Genomic DNA, 21,853 nt, shown 5'->3' on the forward strand with positions numbered 1-21,853 from the left:
TTTGAGATAACTGTAATAACTGATATAATATGAAAATATTGAGGATTTCTGTTGGTGACAAAGTCAGTTATTAATAATACCATTGGAGTTTGTTGCCTACGATCATTATTTAAGGAAACGCCAAATTTCTGTTAGAGGTTAGTGAAAAAAAAGATATATTTTTTTGTTTTTTAACCCCAGAAATCTGCCATAGGACACCCTATTCTCCCCACCTCAAGTTAAGAACTCTGGGTGAGTTATAGGTTGGCATTGTAGTCCAGTGAGTAGGCATGGGCTTTGAGTCACGAAGCTTTGAGTTCAAACTCTGCCTCAGATGCTTCTGCCTTGGTGACTTGGAGCAGTTTCCTTGGATTTAGCCACTAACTCATAAGACAACTCTATTCCTGGCAGGCATTCTTTTTTAAGTTATTTTTAAACATTTATTTATTTTTAATTTGCAGGATAAAACAAGCATTTTCATAACATAGTATAATAAAAAGATGATTTCCCATGAAACTGCAAATCTATTATGTACAACTTGCTATGCTTTTTAAATATATAAAAATGATCATATAATTGGTTTTTTCTCCCTCCCCCACCCTACAGATGGCTACCATTAGACACAAAGAGGGGGGGTGTGTGTGTGTGTGTGTGTGTGTGTGTGTGTGTGTGTGTGTGTGTGTGTGTGTGTGTGTGTGTAAAATTCTCTACATGCTTCTTTTTATCATTTCTTTCTCTGGATACAGATAGCATCTTTCTTCATGCGTCCTTCATTGTTAATTTGGATAATTTATAATAGTCACAATGACTTATTCCCTCAAAGTCATTCTTCAAACGATATTGCTGTTACCATATACAGTCTACTGTATACTTAGTTCTCCTTTCACTCTTCATTATTTCATTCAAGTCTTTGCATGTTTCTCTAAGACCATTGAAGCTCACTATTTCTTGTAGCGCAGTAGTGTTCCATCACAGTCATATACCACAACTTGTTCAGCCGTCCCCCCAACTGATGGGCATCCCTGCAATTTCCAGTTCTTTGCCACTGCCAAAAGAGTTGCTATAAACACTTTAGAACATATAGATTCTTTTCCTTTTTCTCTAATCACCTTTGGAAACAGACCAGGTATTGGTAGACCAATAGAAACATCGTGTAGACCAATATCTTACACCGTTTACCAAGATAAGGTCAAAATGGATCCGTGCCCTAGATATAAAGAGAGATATTTCAAGAAAATTAGAACATGGAATGTATTACTTATCAGACTTAATGGGAAGGTGAACAATTTAGGATCATTTCAATCACATTAAATTAAAAAGGTTTTCTACAAATAAAGCAAATGTTGCCAAGATCAGAAGGAAAGCAGAAAATTTTGGGGAAAAATTTTATAGGCAGTTTCTCAGAAAAAGTCCTCATATCTCAAATATGTGAAGAACTTTGTCAAATCTATAAGACTATGACTTATTCCCCAACTGATAAATGGTCAGAGGATATGGATAGGCAATTTTCCAAGGAAGAAATCAAAACAATTTATAGTCATATAAAAATGCTCTAAATCATTATCGATTAGAGAAATGCAAATTAAAACACCCTTGAGAAATCATTTTGCACCGACCAGATTGGCTAAAATGATTGAAGGGGAAAGTGAAGAATGTTGGAGGGAATGGAAAAATTGGGACACTAATTCACTGTTGGTAGATCTGTGAACTGATGCAGCGATTTTGGAGAGGAATCTGGAGTTATGCCTAAAGAGCTGTTAAACTGCCTATAGCTTCTGACCCAGCAATAAAACCAAAAGGATATTAACAGTTCTCAGAAGAATTATCAACAGTTAACCACCAGATGTAACAGTCTTCCAAATCACTAATAATAATTTAAAAATGATAATTTTTGTTGTTGAATCATTTGTCAGTTATTTCCAATTTTCCATGACGGTTTTCTTGGCAAAGACACTGGTAGAGTGGTTTGCCATTTCCTTCTCCAGCTCATTTTACGGATGAGAAAACTGAGGCAAACAGTGAAGTGACTTGGTCAGGATCACACAGCTAGTAAGTGTCTGAGGACAGATTTAAACTAACTCCAGGCCATCACTCTATCCAGTGTGCCACCTAGCTGCTGCGGTGCGTGGGCATGGGGTGGGGTGTGGTGGTGTGGGATGGGGCTGGCAAACATTCCTGATGATCGCACAGATCTCTTGTAGATACTATACATGTATGTGTATGTACATGTATCTGTGTATATATGCATATGTATAGAGATCTCTCTGTGTAAATACACATGTATGTATGCATATACACATGTGTGTATATATGTGTGTGTATATATACATATATGTATATATATATACACGTATATATTTCTACACACACATACATAGTATATGCGGTGAAGGCTGCTGAATCTTTTTTAGGGCTGCTCATCCACCTTTGGTGTCCACTTGGCACCCAACTCTTACCTGTCAGCTCCAAGAAGCCGTAGCATGGACAGTGGCCACATCTCTGTAAACCAGGTTGAGGGTGATCAATGGGCCAAAAACACATTGATGGGTCGGGAGGGTGTCTGCCCCAAGCATGTGAAGACCTCTCCTGGAGGAACAAGCAATTGAGAGAAATTTGTTCCAGTGGCTGTGAAGTCAGTTAAAGCAGGCACTGTGGAGCAAGTAAAGTTGATCCGACATCCGAGATGCCAGAGTCACCCACTGCATCCTGGGTCATCACTAGTTGTCCTGACTTTTGTCTTGCCACTGGACTTCAATGACTCTAGGAGAGAGAGTGAGGCTGACGACTTGGTACAGCAGTGCCTCACTTCAATCCAGTTCATGGACAAGTTAAGATGTCACCCCACAACATCATTGGAGAAACAACGATTTTGTGTGTGTGTGTGTGTGTGTGTGTGTGTGTGTGTGTGTGTGTGTGTGTGTGTATCCATGTGTGTATACACACACACGCACACACATGCACGCACTTATTTGGCTGATTTGGTGATCTTACCAATGTGTTTTAATCCCTCCAGCTGTACCAATTGCAGCTCCTTCCTGCCTTCTCATTCCATCCTGTGCACTTCTGGTCAGTCAGACCAATCCTCCCTTTTGTAGCTTCCCAACAGGCCCTGCTTGGTTGGCCAGAGACCTTTCTGTAAGAGTCTTATTGCCCCTCAGCACTTGAGCCATCTGTTATCCCTCCCCCATTGTGTGGCCAGGCCACCTTCTTCTTTGGTGACCTTCCATGACTTGTAGCGATGCTATACTTGTGGGAGAATATTTGTTGCTAAGAGTTGGACACTTGGCATAGTGAGCTCCTTGTGATGGTTGAAAGCATGACTTATTTTCTGAATGGGACTTTGCCTTTCTTCCTTCCCTGTTTGGTTGTAGGCTGCGGTCATCGTCCATCTGCGGTATCTGTCTCGTTTTTGTCAAGACACCACTGATAGATGCATAGATCATTCTTGTAATTTATGATGGTGCTAAGAGAACTTGAGCCCCCGGCATGTTGAAGGAAAAGTTCCTGAAAGATTTAGTGGATATCATGGACAAGATTTTCACAGGGTCAGCAGGCATGGATGGATCATCCTCATCACTGATATCACAGATACATCAAAGCACTTTTGTTTTTTGAATGCTCCACATTTGGAGGTCTCTTGTAAGTCACCTCTGTATGGACAGTATTTGGTCGGGTCCAGCCATTCTCACTGACTGCATCTGAAGTACCATTTGCATTTTCTCCTGTAATAACCAACCTAAACACTGGGTTTAGGTGTGACAGTGACATCACTTTCATGGATGATGAGATTGTATTTCTGGATAAACATTCTTTATTTCATCCAGAAGTGCTGTTGGGGTCTGGCTTCTGTTCTAGATGCTGTTCCCACCTTTCTGCAGGCCTGTTTCCCCCTCTACATCTTTGAGATAATTTGTGATTCCAGTCAGTTTCCCTGGCGATATTTTACAAATATGCTCACACAGGTGTGGCCCTTGGTTTTGTCATTGCAAGGTGGGCTCTTTCAACCCTCCTCTGTTAACTTCCATGTTGATGACAAGGAAAGGTGCTGATCAAAGTCAGTCTTTTATCCATTTTCTGTTTTTCTGAGCTGACTGCTTTCTTCAGGAGGATGATCTATAGCAGCTGTAACTACACACCTTTTTCCTTAGATGATTGGCCACGGATAATTCTGAAAGGACTCTCTTGTTTGTGGTTCGGTTGTGACCTCTGTTCAGCCAGCTTTCTTTTCTGGGATGCTCAGTGTTCTTATGATATGCAGATGTGAGGCCTTGAGTAATTTATAAATCTTCAGCATCTTTTTCCCCCCTGAATCTCTATCCGCATTTTCAATTTAGCCTTTCATTACTTTCCCCTTTTCCGTGTTGGCTTTTGAGTCAGTCACTGACTCGTGATATCTTTCCACTTGGTTTGGAGCTTCTGATGAAGTTTTCTGTCAGTGAATCAAGCTTGGTGACCTACTTACCTGAATGAATGTGTGCCAACCTAAAGCTGTCTAGAATTTCTTCCATTTCACCACAGTTGCTGCAGAAGCAAAGGAGGGTCCCATACAGGGCCTGGGGCCATCTTATATTTTTATACAATTGTATATTTTTATGTATGTTTAGTGAATGGTCACCAACAGAAGCTGAAAATCTCAAGTTGTTACAACAGTTAATGCTCTCGCTGCCAACTTTTGTCCTACATTTTGATTTCATCTTTCAAAGGAAAACGGATGAAGACAGTAGGTATTTAAATTCTCCTCAGCGTAGCACAATGAGTAAGCGCTTACCCTTGGTGAGCAGTGGTCAGCATTGTCTTCTTCATACTCTTGTGGAGACAGCAGAGAGATCCAGGGATCATAGCTTTAGAGGTTTGAGGGATCTGAGAGGTCAGCTAGGCACCCCCCCCCCCCCCCCGCCCATTTTTGCTAATGAGACCAAGTCCAAGACTGCTGACAGAGTGTGGGCGTACCTCCGGTCACCCAGTTCGTAAAAGGCAAAGATGGGATTTGAACTTGGGTTGTCCACACCCAACACTTTTCCTGTGGATTTTTGTTTGTTTTGCCAATGGAGGCTGTGTTATTTCAGTGATGGTAGAGGATGGGTTATCAGAAAGGACATTGTGCTGTGGTTAATAGAGCATATTAACCACATACATGTAACATGGCCTAGTCAGTGATAACTTGGCTTTTTTCCCCTTCATTCTGGTCCTGTCATTTGATAGCATTTTACATTCTCCTTGGAAAGTGAGACATCTGGGGCATTTCATTTCTATGTATAATTATGCAAACAAGGCCCTGTCTTCCTCTCCAGGCTGCATGAGTCCCCAACAGTATAATGCCAGGGAAACATGGAGAGTTGATAGGCTTTGGGGATTGAGGGTGGCTGAGGGTGAACATTGCCATCCTGAAATAAGGGTGTCTGCTTGTTGCTGTCTGGATGGAGGGGTTAGGGGCTGATCAAACTACCCGTTAGAGATGTCCTGGCAAATAGCAGGGCCTTCTGGGAAATCCTCCTGGAGTGTGGGCATCAAGGTGTGGCAGAAGGAAGCCGTTACCTGGCTTCTCACTGCCCCAGGGTGACGCTAACAAGCATTTATCAAGCGCTCCCTCTAGTCTGATACATTCTTTGCTGGTTCCATATTTGGGCACAGTGACAACGAGAGACTCTTGCTTGCATGCTGTTTTCCAGCTTCAGAATGAAGCTTGCCCCCACCACCTATGAGCCACCTTTGGTGAAACACCCTGGAGAGGCTTGATTTCTCACTTACTGAGTTGGGGAGACTTGATTGTGAGCTAATAGAGGATCTGCTTCTGTGTTGCTCAGGCTCTTAGATGGGCTTCGCAGGACTCCCTCTTCTTAGAAGAGAGCAGTAACGCCCTCTGGTCTCTCCCAACAGGTACTTTATGCTGGATTTCGAGTCTGGGATTCTACAGTATTTTGTGAATGAACAGAGTAAGAGCCAGAAGCCCCGAGGAGCCCTGTCCCTCGCCGGAGCCATAGTGTCCCTGAGTGACGAAGCCCCCCACATGTTGGTAGTGTACTCTGCTAATGGCGAGGTGTACAAACTGAGAGGTAAGTCACGGGTCTCCCTGGGGCTGTCTGTGTTGGGATGTCCCCCTTCTTCTCTCCCTGTCCTTACCTTGGATGGAGAACCATAGTCCTGGCCTCATGGCTCTGCTTTTCCCCACCAGAGTTAGGTGAAGAAATGGGAAGGATGGAGACAGGTGCCCTCGACTCCCCTTGGGGAGGAAAGACCCTTCCCCTTCTCTAATGACAGCATTGTAAAAATGAGCCGCTTGGATAAACCCAAGAAATCTGCTCAGATGATGAACCGATGGTGAATTGTGCCACCCGCCTAAGCGAGAGAGCAGATGCTGGCAGAGACCACGTTTACAAACACGGGCGGTGTGGCAGTTTGTTTATTTGACCTTGTATATTTATTACAAAGGTTTTGGTTTTTTTTTCCCCACTGGGGGCAGGGAGGCCTGAGGGAGAAAAAGTAAGTACCTTATAATTGAGGGGGGAGGGGTGGGATAAATAAAATGACAAGGAGAAGAACTTTCCTCCATAAAAAGTGATCCCAGAGCCATCTCTTCGCTACAGCTTTATTTGTTGTTCATTCTTTTGACTCCTGGCATTTCTGAGGAATCCTTATTTGTTGTGTCCCTTTAGAGCTGGGGTTCTTACCCTGGGATTAATGGATCCCCAAAGATCCTGGAAAGACATCTCTGTGGGTCTGTGAATTTGGATGGGGGGAAGGTGATGTTTTTATGTTCACCATCTTCTAACTGAAATTTAGCATTTCATGTAATTATGAATCTAAGAAACCCTGTTATCCTGAGAAGGAAGGAAATGAAGGAGGGAGAGAGGGAATAAGAATCTCTGCATTGACTTCTGTGTGCCCGCCACTGGGCTGAACCCTCTTTTTAAACACCTAATTTAATTTGTTGTGAGGTAGGTGCTGTTCTTCTCCCCATTTTACACTTGAGGAAACTGAGGCATCGAGTGGCCTGCCCAGGGTCACACAGCTAACGTCTGAGGCCAGGGTCTGCAGACTTCACCAGACTGCCACAGAAGTCCACAGTACCAAAAAAAAAGAGGGTCCAGAACTGCTGTTCTAGAGCATCCAGAGAGAGTCTTCCCCTGGCGGGGAAGGATGTGCACTTTGTCTCATGCCTCTGAAATCATGTGTTCTGGGACCTCCACCAAACTCTACTAACAAGATTTAGAGGTAGTGTTGCCCACAGTTAGCAGAAATCACAAGATCAGAGTCTGTGAGAGAGGGTGCCATCCCATCCTGGGGAGATCCTATGTTCTCCTCCTGTTTCTCTGTAGCCCATCTAGGGCACAGAATCTCACAGATGCCTGATCTGTGTGCTCCCCTCCCTGGCTTGTTCTGGGGTCTTCAGTTAGGAGCACTGCCTTCCTTGAAATCAATGTACGTTTCTCTGTATCTTCATAGCGTTTCTGTACTTGTGTCCACGCTATCTGTATCCACCACTAAGTCAGATGCTCCTTGTGTGCAGGGACAAATTCCTGTACTCAGCTCAGCAAGAAGTGATCAGTGAATATTTGTGGAGCTGAATTTGCCTGTGCTGGACTTCATCCAGCTCTTCTAGACATAGGTAGCAAAACCTGAGGTGTTCTGACAGCACCATGGTACTGAAGTCACCTCACATACAACGGAGTTTTCTGGTCTTGGTGGCAGACCCTGAGGGGCCCAACAGAACCCACAACCTTGGCCTGTTTATCTATTCACTGCTGTGGTGACAGTTAACAGGTGACCTCAGGAATACACCTCCCTCATTTTACACATAAGGAAACTGAGGCTCAGAGAGGGTAGGTAACTCCAGGGTCACTTGTGTAGTGACTTTAAAGGCATTAGAATTTGCACTCAAGTTGCCTGATTCGAAATTCTGGGTTCTCTCCGGTGTATAGCTCTGTCTGCCGGAAAGTAGTTAATGTCTTTTATTATCTGCTTAAAAATCATATTTCTAGAAGTAGCTCCATAAAGCCATCAAAAACCTATAAAATAAAAATGGGTGCAGTTTCAGAAGCAAGGGGGAAGCCTCTGTTTGGAGGGAAAGCGTGCGAGATGAATACATTTTCTTGAGATTCATGCAGCATCCCCTCTGGCTGCCGAGATTTATATGGTCCCAGTCAGTGCCAGCTGGTTTATCGCTAAGTAAATTGTCAGGGCAGAAACAATAGGTGGGAAAACTTGCTGGCACTTATTCCTGCCTGTGGTTTATAAAACTAAGATGACAGAAGCCACATGGGAGAAAAACCCAATCTGTTTGGCCAGAGAGTGAGCACGGTCTCACCTCAAGTTACTAAGAGACTGTCGATTACTAAAGCCTCATTTATTAGCTTATTAACATTGCATTAGTGACATGAAATAGCCCAGGGGCTTAATTAAACTGCAGTGTGTGGGCTGTGCCCAGCCACATGGACTTTGGTGGTCCTTTGTGGTCAGCAGCATCCTGCTCTGCAGTGTGTCTTTGGGATCACAATCCTGCACAATTATAAGCACTCCCTCCTCAAACATATTGGAGCCCCTACTACATGCTAGGAATTTGTTGTTGTCCATGTTGAACTCCTCATGGCCCCATTTGGTGTTATCTGGACAGATACTAGAGTGGTTTGCCCTTTCCTTCTTTAGATGAGGAAACTGAGGCAAACAAGGTAAAGTGACTTGCCCAAGGTAACGCGGCCGGTAAGTATCCGAGGCTGGATTTGAACCTAGGTCTTCTTGACTTCAGGTCCAGAGCCCTTAACCACTGAGCCACCTAGCCAGGGATACACAGACAAAAAAGGAAACAATCCCTGCCTTCAAGGAGTTTATACTCTATCAGGAGATATCCCATGTAATATATAGGTATGAGCCCAGTAATCCAAGATAACTTTTGGTGAGGAGGTGCTAGATAGGGGTGGGGGAATCTGTGGCTTAGAAAGGGTAGAAGTTTGGATTCAATCAAAGGGCTGCACTTGAGGACTGGGAGAAGGTGGGGGGGCACATATATCCTTGAGGCCCCAGGTCCCCCAGCCCGCTGCTAGGAGGTGGGAGGATCAGGGAAGGGATTGAGCTGGAAGGAAGGCAGGTTTTCTGAGCTGCAGAGTGGGAGGGTTGTCCCTTCCTGGGCACACACACCACGTTAGGATTTTGTGGATCCTTAGGGGAGGTGGGCTGGACCTTGACCCATTCTCCCTTCTCTGCATTTGGCTGCTGCCGCCACTTTGGGGAGTTGCAGATGCAGGCGACGGGTCTCAGTGTTTGGAGGGACCCCAGAGGCTGTCGGGTCCCACCTGTTTCCCCTTCTGGGAGCTTGTAGCCCTTTCTGTTGACTGTGCTGGCGCCTGCTTTCTCAGATGTGATGCCTGGCCTTGGGTGTGAGAGTTATCGGATATTATTCCAGGGCCAGGAGTGTTCTCATGTCACAGATGCTTGGCAGGGGGTCCTTCGGGCACAGTTTCCAAATGATCTTTTGAGAATTTCAGATAATTTGGTAATCCTGCCACCTCTGAGCACAAAATGGGAAAATGATATAAGAATTCCCAGACTTCTTGATATTAATAATGTCGGTAATAATAGTTCACGTTTATGTGGCGCCCTAAGGTCTGCAAAACACATACTGTACGTTGACTTCTTTGAATGTTCATTTATTTGAAGGCCCCACTCTGAGGGTCCAGAGGTCCTGGGGGTCAAATCCCATCTCCTCCTTATTAGCTGTGTAACCTTGGGCAAGTCACAGAGTCAAGACCTGAGTTTCCTTATTTGTAAAATGAAAGGCTGAATCAGATGTCCTTCTAAGGTCCCTTCCACCTCTAAATCTATGGGGGGAGAGATGTCCACTAGAGTCCCTTGTGTCTACAAACCTATGTCCCTATGATCCAGAAAGTTCCTTTTGATTATGTTCCTGTGACATCTAAATGTCCTAGGTCCTGCTGAAGGTCTTATTTAATAATAACAGTAATAATATTTACCCACATTATTTTGAGTAACAGTAGTTCAGGCAGTTTTATCTGGGCTGTGTTATTGACTGTTGACCTGTAGGTAATATCTCCTGTGTCCACGCTTTGGTTTCCAAGTCCATATATGTAGGGGCTGGAGGAGAGCCTGCCAATGAATAACAAACCCCAAGAAATTTGCAATCAATTTGAACTTCTAACAATCAATTTGAACTTCTAATGGCCTTTTGCAGTCATTTTGGGTTTTCGGAGGTTTTCTTCTGTACATTATCCTTTCCCATCTTAATAAAAACCCCAAAGAATACATATTAAAATGGTAATTCACCCATAAGCTTATTTTGAAATGTTAATAGCCCCACTGTACGCTCTGTGTTAGATAACAAAGGGCCCTGGGAAGCTCTGCTTTAAAGCCTCTATTAGCCACATGTGGTAGAGAAACATTTTAAACTAAGTGCTCTTTTTTCTTCTCTCTTGCATTTTTAAAGGAGCACAAGTGACTCTTGGAAGGCAAGGAAAAGGTCGATTTTTCTTTCCCCTCCACGTGTGATATTTGAGGATGCATTTTTAATGTTTCATTTGGGGATTGTCTGTGAGTTCTCAGCCTGCTGGTTTGGTGGTATGGACACCAGTCATCGAGGAGTTTGGATGATGTTCCTGATGACCTTCCTTGCGGCCCTCCATGCCTCAGGTGCCCTGAGGTGTGGTCCTTGCCAACTGTGTCTTTCTCTGTTCCTTTTTCAGCTGCTGATGCTAAAGAAAAGCAGTGTTGGGTGACTCAGCTGCAGAACTGTGCCAAGTACCACATGGAGGCTCATTCTAAGGTAGATGTCCATGGGCGAGGTAAATGAGATTTTATCTGGGTTAAAAAAAGAGCAGAGGAACCCAAGGGGTAGTTGTATCGTCCCTAGTCCCTGTCTCCCCAAGGCATCTAAATTCATGTATGGAGGACTCACATCCACTGAGATTTAAAGAGGGAAGGAGAGAAGTTGGTGTTCTCCATGGGCATGACAAGCAGAGTGAAGGGAGACCCAAGTCTCCTTAAGGATCCTGGGAGGCAGATGGCTCAACAACCCATTTCCCAGGCTGTCCATTTGAGGAAATGTTAATTGCCCTGTGAGGAGGAAGACTTTCCCACAGAGGTGTGCTAGTCAAATATTTTTAGTCAAGACCAGATGCTGTCATCATGGGGTTTTAAGTACAGCCTATGCCAAATCTGGTGATTTTACTCTTGCTGGTGATGTTAATATTTTAAATCTATTCTCCCCCCCCCCTTTTTTTTTTAATGGTGGTATCTTTGAGTTAGAGACCTGGGGTTAGGTACATGACTGGCATTCCCAAGTTTGTGGTGAAAAGGAGCCTGGGTATCACTTTAGAACAATTTAAATGATTTAAAAGTGAAGTCAGTTATGGAATCCGTGTGTACCTGTGGAAGAAACAGGGTTGAAGGATGGGTTAATGAAGGCAGGGTTAGTTCCCTTGAGGCTGCCGGTTCAGAGCTGGCTCCATTAGATGCCAGCGGATGGATCTGATAACTCAGCAGGGCAGGTTTCTGTTCTTTCTTTGCTTTGAAAACAAACGTAGCCCCTCTGGAAAGGTCACTCCTGCTTGCTCCAGCTGGCTCGCCGTGGCTTCGTTTCTCTTTTCTCCTGCCAAAGGCCATGTGAAACATTACTTAGGTACATTCCCTTGCCTGGGCCGGTTTACTTGTGAACACAGTACTACATTTGACCTTCCCAGGTAGCCTGGTGATTTTTGCTTCTTGTCTCTGAGGGTGGGTTTTTATTTTTTTTATTTTTTGCTCTGTGACCAGTTTCATTCATTTGAAATTTCAGAGGAGAGTCAGGGATCATCCATAGCTTGTGAAGTGTTTCTTCCCCTTCCCCTTTTTTCCATTCATCTCCTCTCCCTCTTATCTACTTCTATACCCAGACTTAAAAGTTGCATAGGTAGGCTTGGTGGTATTTGGTACCCGATTAAATGTAAGGGCTAAGGGAAAGGAGGAAGAAGAGTGGTTTCTGCCTGGGTTAGTGGGAGGATGGCATCCCTGTCCATTTCACTAAGAAAGATGGGGGGAAGTTGTTTTAATATGCAGATAGTTCAGTTGATAGATGTTCTACAGAGAGCTAGAGATTGGAAACTGGAAGCCAAGAGAGATTGGGGGCAGGAGGGGCCTCTGGATATATAAGCTTAGGATTCATTGGCAGCGAGGTCATAATTGAAGGAGGGGGAGACAGACAGACAGACTGACTTGAGGGCAGAGCCTTTAGGTCACACATGGACACCTGGGAAGAAGAAGATAAACCAGGGGAGGAGCATGGATGAGGAAGGATCCAACAGGTAAAAGGAGCCGGGAATGCGGTCGTATTCATTAGACTATTCATCAGTGTCAGATGGTGCAGAAACATCCTAGAGGTAAAAATCTTCCACGACCCTGGCAAGAGCATTCTCAGTGCACCGAAGGAATTGGAAGCCACCTTTGGGAGGTGCAGTACGCTTGAGGCATCTGTTTACCAGTGGCCCTTCTTTGTGGTTGGAAGATTCGGGGTGATTCAAAAACAATTGAATGCAACTTGTTTTTAAAGGACAATTAGAAATGCGCTCAAGTTACTTCTGATAGGAATGTCAAGGTGGTAGGACACAAATCCTCAGGAAGAACTCGCCTGGCCATTTTGGGGGTTTAGAACTTTGCTTTGGTCAAGTAAAGAAGCATTTATTAAGCACTTATCGTATACCAGGCCCAATGCTAAGCCTTGGAAAACAAATAGAAAAATAAAGGCAGGAACTGGTTGCCTATTCTGAAGGAGCCCACAGTCTGATGGAGGGGACATTATGCAAACAGTTGTGTACCTACTAGTCCCACATGGGATGAATGGGAGGTCATCTCCTAGGGAAGGCACCAGCACAAAGGGGGATGGAATAGGTTTCTTGCAGAATATTGTACAGACTCTCAAGTCTTCTTGGTGGATGGAGGTTTCTATTGCTATCTGTTCTGGGTTATGTGCCCAGTGTCTTTGGAGGGGCTTAAATTCTTCCCCTATCAACCTATCTCTGAAAACAAGAACAGCCACTCACATTTACACATATAGTGCTTCAAGTTTGCAAAATACATTCGTTATCTGTCATGATCATCCCAGTGACCTGACCCCTGGGAGGTCAGGACCAAGAGAGGCAGCTTGGCCGAAGGGGGTTTGGGACTGGACTTGGAGGCTAAATTCAGACTCAGCTCTTTCCACTAGAGCCCAGCGTGGACATCTTTTCTGTTATGCATTTTTTGGAGGGTGTGTGTCTAATTTTTCCTGTCTCTATCTTGTTTGGACACAGTTGTTTACTTGTCTCCCCCATTAGGCTGTGAGCCCCTTAGGGGGTAGGGACTATCTTCTGCCTTTTGTTGTATCCCCAGGGCTTTGCACATAGGAGGTGCTTAATACATGTTTGTCCATTTGACTTGAGGGTAGACTAGGTGTTAGTAGAAGGGTTGGGACAACGTGGCTGGGAAGTCATCTGGCACCTGGAGGAATTGTTGTAGAGAAAGGAAGTAACATGGTGGACTATTGACTGGGACTCTTGGATTACAGACCCTGTTGTCTTTGGATGAGAGGTAATAATGCTAAAGGGGTCATGTGACTCAGATGATTCTAGATTAAAGTTTGTATTGATGGATAACTAGTAGCATGTCCCTATTGTGAAGCTGACTGGTTAGCGTGGGACTTGACCCACAGTGTAAGTCTTAATTCTAATGGGAATAGATGAAAGCCTGTCAGTTCAGTCTTCTTGCTAGCATGACTTCATCCTAATCATTTTTTCCTTTAAATAAAGAGTAACACCCTCCATTTTCCTTGCCGTGCTGAAACATTTCCATATGCACAAGTGTGTTGGCCCCTCACAACAAGTTCATGTGGTAACAGAGGAAAAGACACTGGGAGTTGACAGGATTTCCTGGGTTCATACAGCTAGTTTGTGAGCACTGAGACCTGAACTCAGATTTCCTGAATGTTTGTTATTTCAACTTTTTTATTAATTGATTTCCTTTATTTCCCTTCAACATTGCTGTAACTGCTCAGTGACCCCTGCCCTCCTTCCTGTTCACCCCTCAACCCACCAACAGAACCTTTCCTTATAACAAAAGACGTGCCCATTATTGATCTTTCAGGTTCAGAGAGTATAAGAAACTGTTCAATGATATACTTCATTCCAAGTTGTTTTTTGTGGTGATTGGGCCAATTTTGAGGTTCCACCCAAAGTACATTAATATCCCTGTCTTCCCACAACCCCTCCAACATTCACCACTTAAATTTTTTGTCACCATTGCCAAGATGATTGGTGTGTGACAAAGTCTCAGTGTTGTTTTGATTTGTACATTTTGTCCTCTTAGGATCTGGTGAACTCTTTCATATGGTTGTTGATGGTAAACATTTCTTCTTTTCTGAAAATTGGCTATTCACCTGGGTGGCACAGTGAACGGAGCACCGGACCTGGAGTCAGAAGGACATGAGTTCAAATTTGGATTAAGACAGTTAACACTTACTAGCTGTGTGACCTTAGGCAAGTCAGTAAATCCAGATTGCCTCTACTTTCCCCTCCAAAAAAAATGTTTAAAAAAAAAATTGACTGTTCTTTCCATATGATGCCAAAATATTTCCCCACAATATGTTTTGTATGATTGCATATGTATAACCTACTTCACATTTCTTAACCATCTCAGGGAGAGGGGAGGAAGGGGGAGGGAGAGAATTTGGAATTCAAAATTTAAAAAAAAAAAATGAATGTTAGAAATTGTTTTTACATGCAATTGGGAAACAACAAAATATTATTTTTAAAATACCTCCCAAAGGTAACATTTTTAGCTGGTTAAAATTGTGGTTATTTGAGAGAAGAAAGAAGGACATAGAACAACAAAATATATTATCCTGTTTGTTCAGCGACCTTAATACTTCAATGAATCTTATCTGAATAGTTTGTTAGTCTCATTGAGAACTGCCTTTGATTTGTTAGAGGTAGGACCCCTTTCTGTTCAACAAGTTCTAAAGTGTTGAGCAATCTTGTTTGACCCCCTTTCAGTTGCTATAGACTATTGAATGTATTAAAATCACACTTTGGGGACTGTGTTCTCTAATTCTAGACTTATCCCTAATTTGGTCATAAGTTTGAATGAATTAGATTTAGCTGTGTGTCTGCTTCGAAGGGTATAAAAAGATGCTGAGGAAATGTAATTGGCTTGCAAGGGTAAAGGGTGTCTTCCATGGAATTTCCCATGGTGCTTTGTGTAATAACCCCATCCTCGGGGGCTCCTGTTTCAGGTTACGTGAAGGACATATTTATAATACCTGTTGTCCTGGGCAGAAATTCTTTAGAGTGGAACGGATGGGCCAGTGCTTAATGAAATTTCCTATCCATCTTGTTAGGTTTATTGGAGGATGTTAGTGTTCCCCTCTTCTACAACCTCTGAGTTTTCTGATACTGGGCAATTTCACTTTCCTATTATACTAAATTCAATGCCATTTTTCTTGTGGTATTTTTACAGATAATTACCTTTTTGGTATTAAAAACTGAGTGTAAAACATTGCCATCCAGTGACCTAAATAAAATGCAATTCAAGAAAGGCTTTGAATAAGCTTTTATTAAAATGATAAAATTAGAGATTTTTATTGTCTGTATAAAGTACTGCTAGGTTGTGTGCCTTCTTAAGCATTATTGTAAAAATTAGATGTGGCAGCTGCCCCCTTAGAATGGGAATCTTGGTGGAGCCCAGGAAGACCATCCACAAGTCTTTGTAATACGTTTCTCCTTCAGCCTGAAAGAGCTGTAGCATGAGGAGCATAGATTGGGAGTGAGGGGAGCAGGATTAGATGTCTCTCCCTGTGATTTAGGAACTGTGAGATCTTGGGCAAGTACTTTCTCCTGTTGGAGGCTTTTTTTTAATCCTGTAAAGTGGAGAGTTGAGCTTGTTCTCTGAGGAGCGCAGAGCAAACTTAGCCTTGTGTGAAGCAGGTAATACCGGCGACCTCAGAGGAAGCGAATGTCAGTCTCAGCCTCAGACTACGTTTGGATGGGCACAGGAGAATGTTGGAAACAACCGGAAATCTCTGTTCTCTGCCAGCACTGCAGATTTAAGAGATGGCATTGTCTAGGGAATTCATACTCTCCTCTGCCCTGAGCAGAAAGGCTCTTGGGTTCAAGAATCACTTTCTGTGAATTCTCCTCCCAGGTTGCTGCGAGCTCGTTATTCAGCTGCCAACCCGCTGTGATACTATCAGATTTGCACTTTGTTGTCAGGTGACTCAGCTCCTCATTTCAGTCAAGCAGACATCCATCATAAGGGGTTCCAGCAGGGACAGTGTACAGAACCACCCCCAGAGAAAAGTAGCCGGGCTTTAGTTGGGAGACAGTTGTGTCTGACTCTCCATGACCCCATTATGGGGTTTTCTTTGCAAAGGTACTGGAGTACTTCTGCCATTTCCTTCTCCAGTGGATTAAGGCAAACAAAGGTTAGGTGACTTGCCCAGGGTCACAACAGCTACTAAGTGTGTAAGGCTGGATTTGAACTCAGATCTGTCAGACTCCAGGCCTAGCACCTAATCTACTGAACCACCTAGCAGTGGGAAATTTCTCAGGTTCTCTCCTCCATTTCTCTTGTCTGCACATCTTTGTCCAAAGAATGCAAGATTCCAGAAGGAAAGGGGCTGGGAGCTTCTGAGAGGTAAATTTAGGCTCAATGAAAGGAGAAGTTGCCTTATAATTAGAGCCCTTTCTTTGGCAGCCAGTAGTCGTAATAAAGATCGCTTTCACACAGGGCTTTAAGGTTTGCGTTCCATACATTATCTCATTTGATCCTCACAACAATCTGGGAAGTGGTCGCCATTTTATTGAGGAGGAAACTGAAGCAGGTGACTCAGTGGATAGAGCACTGGGCTTGGGATCAGGAAGACTGAGACCCTTAGTGGCTGCGTGACCCTGGGCAAGTCACATAACTTTGTTTACCTCAGCTCCTCATTTGTAAAATGAGCTGAAGAAGGAAATGGCATCCCCTCCTTCCCCCCATCACAAAGAGTTGGACAGGACCACAAAACTGAAGCATAGAGGGGTTAATTGACCTGTTCAGAGTCACACATGTGGTAAGTATTGGAGGCCAGATTTGATTTCAGGACTTCCTGACTTCAAATCCAGTGCGTTATCTACTTAGCTAGATCCCCCATCTCTGGACTTCTTCAAGTGGAGTCTGCCTGTCTGCCTAGGGGGAATAATGTAGAGGAAATTCTTGCACAGATAAAAGATAAAATTCCTTTCATTTCACCCAACTCACCTATAAAATTCCTGTGCAGATAATCCATCTCCTAGGTCGTTTCAGAAGTGCTTTTGTCAGTGATTTTCCAAACTGAAGATTCATTTGGATTAACTACTTAAGAAAATAGAAATGCCCATTAGAAGGTTTAGATCTTAAGGTACACATCAGTCATTTACATCTCAGCAGGCGTTACCTTTAATCAGAATATTTTTATTCTCATACTTGAGATTATCTGAATATATTATCCTACTATAACATAACGAGGCTTTCTCCTTTGTACCTCCGGGTCTAGCATAGTGCTTTGACTGGAATACATACTTAGTAAATATTCGTCCAATAGAGGGACAGGCAATTCCAAGCTAGGGGGGTCATGGGAAGCACCATCTTAGAGCTCAGAATTTGTGGGGTTGCTATAGGGCAGCTGCACAGGTACTGGATAGAATGCCAGGCCTGAAGTCAGGATCACTCATCTTCCTGAGTTCAAATCTGGCTTCAGATACTTCGTAGCTGTGTAACCCTGGCCAAGTCACTTAATCCTGTCTGCCTCAGTTTCCTCATCTGTTGAAGTTGGAGAAGGAAACGGCAGACCCCTCCAGCATCTTAGCCAAGAGCAGCCCAGGTGGGGTCACAAAGAGTCAGACACTGTGGGTAGAGGGCTGCTCTTGACCATCAGAAAGAGATGAGTTCAAACCTTGCATCGGACACTTACTTTCTGCTTACTCTCTGTGTGACTAAGCTTTCTCATTGTCAGATAAGGAAGCTGGACGAAACAGCGGCCTCTCTGGACCTTTCCAGCCCCAGATTGAGGGGGCTTTGGTTCTCTGGGATGAGACAACTCCTGGGCAGGCCATCAAACTAAGAAACAGAGGCCAGTTTACATATGGAAGCCCCCAGATGTAGGAGGCAGCCAGAGCTGGGTCTGAGGGCATTGTCCCCAAGTACGGAGGTCTGATGGTTTTTCCTGGGCTCCATCCCTGCCCCATATGCCTGAAATGTAAGAGGGAGGGGTGGGCTCCAGCGGCCTCTGAGTCCCCCTTCCAGCTTAACTGAGCTCCTGGTGGCCAGTATTTCTGGTGTGGAAAGAAGTGTGGAATCTGGCTCATGTCCATGGAAGCGGGGGAAGAGGAGGTCTCTTTAGGTGGACAGGATGGCAGCTGAATGGCAGGTCATGAGATATGGTGGAGGTTGAAGAGGACAGTTATTTTTTGGTGGTTTCAGCCGTGACTCCATGACCCCATCTGGGGTTTTCTTGACTGCAGTGGTTTTGCCATTTTCTTCTCCAGCTCATTTTTCAGTTGAGGAAACTGAGGCAAACAGAGTGAAGTAACTTGCCCAGGTCACACAGCCATTAAGTGTCAGAGATGGGATTTGAACTCAGGAAGATGAGTTTTCTGGACTCCATGCCTGGTGCTCTGTGCACTCTGGCACTCCCTAGGTGTCCCAAGAGGGAGGGTAAGGGACTGGTTTAGGGTCTCCCAGCCAGTGAATGTTGGAACACAGCTTCAAGCCCTGCTTTCCTGATTCCAGGTCTTGGACCCTAGATCCTGTCCAGCTTCCTGAGGCCAGTGTCTCTTTAAGGGATGAGCTCTCCTGGCACATTGAGTCCTGGCACATGCCTCAGAGTCCTCTGGCTTCAGCCTGCCTCAGCACTTGGAAATGGACCCTGATGGCTGCATTAGATAATTTCTTTTGTGCTTTGACTGCCTGGCAACAAATCCTGAAAGCATCTCCCCCCCACCCCCTTTCCCTTTGGAGGTAGCACCTGTGATTCCTCTGTGTAAATGGAGTTTTGGGGGATGAGGAGGTTCTTACCCTGGGCTCCCCAAACCTATGGACAGATTCCGGGGAGGTTGTGAACCCAGGTTTATTTCCACGTAATTGGTTTCCTTCATAATCTATGGATTTTCTTTTGGGCGTTTAAAAGCATTATTCTGAGAAGAGATGTGTAGGCTTCCCCAGATTGCTGAAGGGGTTTGTTGGCTAAACAGGGTAGGAGCTTTAGATCCAAAAGGCTGACGGTATCTTCCATTTAATAACGGTGATGGTGACTGCGGTCATTTGTATTGTGCTATAAAGTACTGAGTACTTGGCTACGTTATTTCACTTGAGCCTCACAAGTAACTGTTACAGGTATTAATATTTCCGTTTTAAATATGGGGAAACCGAGGTTCAGAGGAATGAGCGGACTTGGGTAGAGGCACCCAGAAAGTTAGGTGTCTTGAGAAGGATTTGGAATGAGGCCTTCTCACTTCTGAGTCGGGGCTGTTCACCCGCCCCGCCATGTTATTCCGTAAGCCCTTGGGGTGGGCAGAAGACTGTTTTGGATGATGTGTGTGTGCGGGTGTGTGTGTCCATCTCCCTGTACCCCCTCATTGTAGCAGCTTTGGCTGAGACTAGACAGAGCCAGTGAGCCCTGGGATTGGTCTTCACCGGCTCCTCAGTCCAGGCGGGTGACAGCCCCATCTGTCAAGCTGCTTGGCCCATGTTCTCATATCTTCCAATTAGAATTATAAGTAGAAGCAGAGAAAATGCTTCCCTGATGGTGTTGGTGGGAGGCCATTAGTCCAGATGGAGGTTCTCCACCTGCATGGGAGGTGTGTGTTTGGGGATGTGATGGATGGAGGCCTCCTGTCCTTGACCCCCAGACCCTCTCCTCGGGTGCCTCGCCTTCCAATCGTGACTTTGCATAGACCCAGGCGCTGCTCTGATGCGTGGTCCAGCCTTCCTTTCTGCTGAAGAAGCTAATTCTGCCTTTACTTGAAGTTCCCCGCCCCTTCTTCTTCTGTGTGCCTGCCTGCCATCTCTGAGAAGGGCTGAGTCTGCTGCTGTTGCCCGTACCTTGGCTGCCCGGTAAGTGGCATCCCTCCCTGCAGGCTCGTGGGGCAGGGCTGTGCAGGAGCAGCTGCCTTGCTGGCAGCTGCTTGGCCCTGCCGGATCTCAGTCCCTCCCAATGGGCTGCAGCGACTCATCCGTGGTGAGGACGGACAGCTGCTCTTCAGGGCTTTCATCCCCGGAGCCACAGCAGCAGCATGGTGGCTCCTGCCACCTGCCTTACCCCCGGGTGTGTAAGGTAAATGCCGGGGACGTGGGACTTCCTTCTGTGACTGGCAGCTCCCCAGGGAAGGGACTCTTGGCTTTGAGAGGCTCAGGCCCCCGACCCCCCCTCAGACAAAGGCTGGAGAAACAGAGCATCTGCCTGATGGCTCCTCTTCCTTGCTGGAAAATCTTTTCTCGCTTTTGATGTAGAATTTCCTAACTGCTTTCAATTTAAATGGACTTGGAAGTAAACTGGAATCATAACGTTACCACTCACAATGATCTTTAATATGTTGATAAACATCTTATGGGAAGTAATCTAAGAGGGCAGGCAGCTCGTACCAGATGAGTCATAGATTGAGCGATTAACTCTCATTTTACAGATGAGGCCACCGAGGCACACAGAGAGTCAGAGTGACTTGCCCAGGTTTATACAGTCTGAGTGTAAAGTGTCTGAGGCAGGATTTGAACCCAGGTCTTCCTGGTTCTGTGATGACCAAAATGCCCCTTTGGCTTTCAAAACCGGGGCTCTTGTTGACACTGAGCATGTGGCTTTAAGTGACCTCTTAAATGGCAGTTTGCCTCTGTTTCTCAGTCTGGAAAACATGAATAAGATTGGCCTCTATGTTTCTAATCATCGTAAGAATGTTGTGTTGGTAAAAATACTCTGATATCTGTCCAGGATTAGGAGCTAGCATTAGTTATTTTGGCTTCCTCAAGACTATAGAAAAGGTGAGAGGTTGTGTGGTATAGTGATCAGAGTCCTCCTCAGAGCCAGGAAGCCCTGGGTGCAAATCCTGGTGCTAAGTATCTATTGAACTTCCCTGTGCCCCTGGCGGCAGCTCCGTGGTCAGTAGCCCTCTTGGACTGTCTGTTACCTAGGAACTCTTAGATATAGTGCTGGAAAGGATCGCAGAGGATGTTTATTCCCCTGCAACCGAATTGTATACATAGGTCCTTTGTCTTTTTGTTTTTTTCTTTTTGGGATGCAGTTCTAGAAGTGGCATTACTGAGTCAAAGGGATCGTGGTTTTATGGCTCTTTGGGCATAGGTCCAAATTGGTTGAATCAGTGTATAACTTCACCAGTGGCACATTAGTGTTTTGATTTTCCCACATCCTCTCCATTTTCTTTTCCTTTTCTGTTATCTTAGCCAATAAAACAGGTGTGAGGTAGTAGCTCAGAGTTATATGAATTTGCATTTCTCTTATCAATAGTGATTTAGAGCATTTTTTCATATGTCTATAGATAACTTTGATTACTTTGTCTGAAAACTGCCTGTTCATATCTTTTGACTGTTTATCAATTGAGGAATGGCTCTTATTTTTATAAATTTGACTCAGTTTTCTGTACGTTGGAGAAATGAAGTCTTTATCAGAGAAATTCACTGTAAAATTTTTTTCATAGTAATGGTTACCAAGTATGTATACACAGAGTATCCCACCGTGCCGAATGCTTATTGGATATAATAAAGCATTTGATGCGGGAGAAGACAGAAGTCCACTTTAAAATTTCCCTTCCAATATGATGCGACCCATCCGTAAGCTAATTGTAATCTCTTTTTAGGACTTAGGTCTTAAGTCATTTCAGGGCTGATTAGAGCTGCT

General features: G+C 44.5%; 1 protein-coding gene across 4 annotated transcripts in view; it reads left to right on the forward strand.

Moving 5' to 3' along the window:
• The window catches only part of OSBPL10 (oxysterol binding protein like 10), a 228,543-nt gene that overhangs the window by 65,611 nt on the left and 141,079 nt on the right, over positions 1 to 21,853 (forward strand). For all 4 annotated transcript variants that reach the window (XM_072651109.1, XM_072651110.1, XM_072651111.1 and 1 more), the window contains exons 2-3: positions 5,857 to 6,032; positions 10,671 to 10,750. In XM_072651109.1, coding sequence (XP_072507210.1) covers positions 5,857 to 6,032; positions 10,671 to 10,750 — 256 coding nt within the window. The remainder of the gene's footprint in view (positions 1 to 5,856; positions 6,033 to 10,670; positions 10,751 to 21,853) is intronic.

The sequence above is a fragment of the Notamacropus eugenii genome, chromosome 3, assembly GCF_028372415.1.
Source record: "Notamacropus eugenii isolate mMacEug1 chromosome 3, mMacEug1.pri_v2, whole genome shotgun sequence".
NCBI lineage: Eukaryota > Metazoa > Chordata > Mammalia > Diprotodontia > Macropodidae > Notamacropus > Notamacropus eugenii.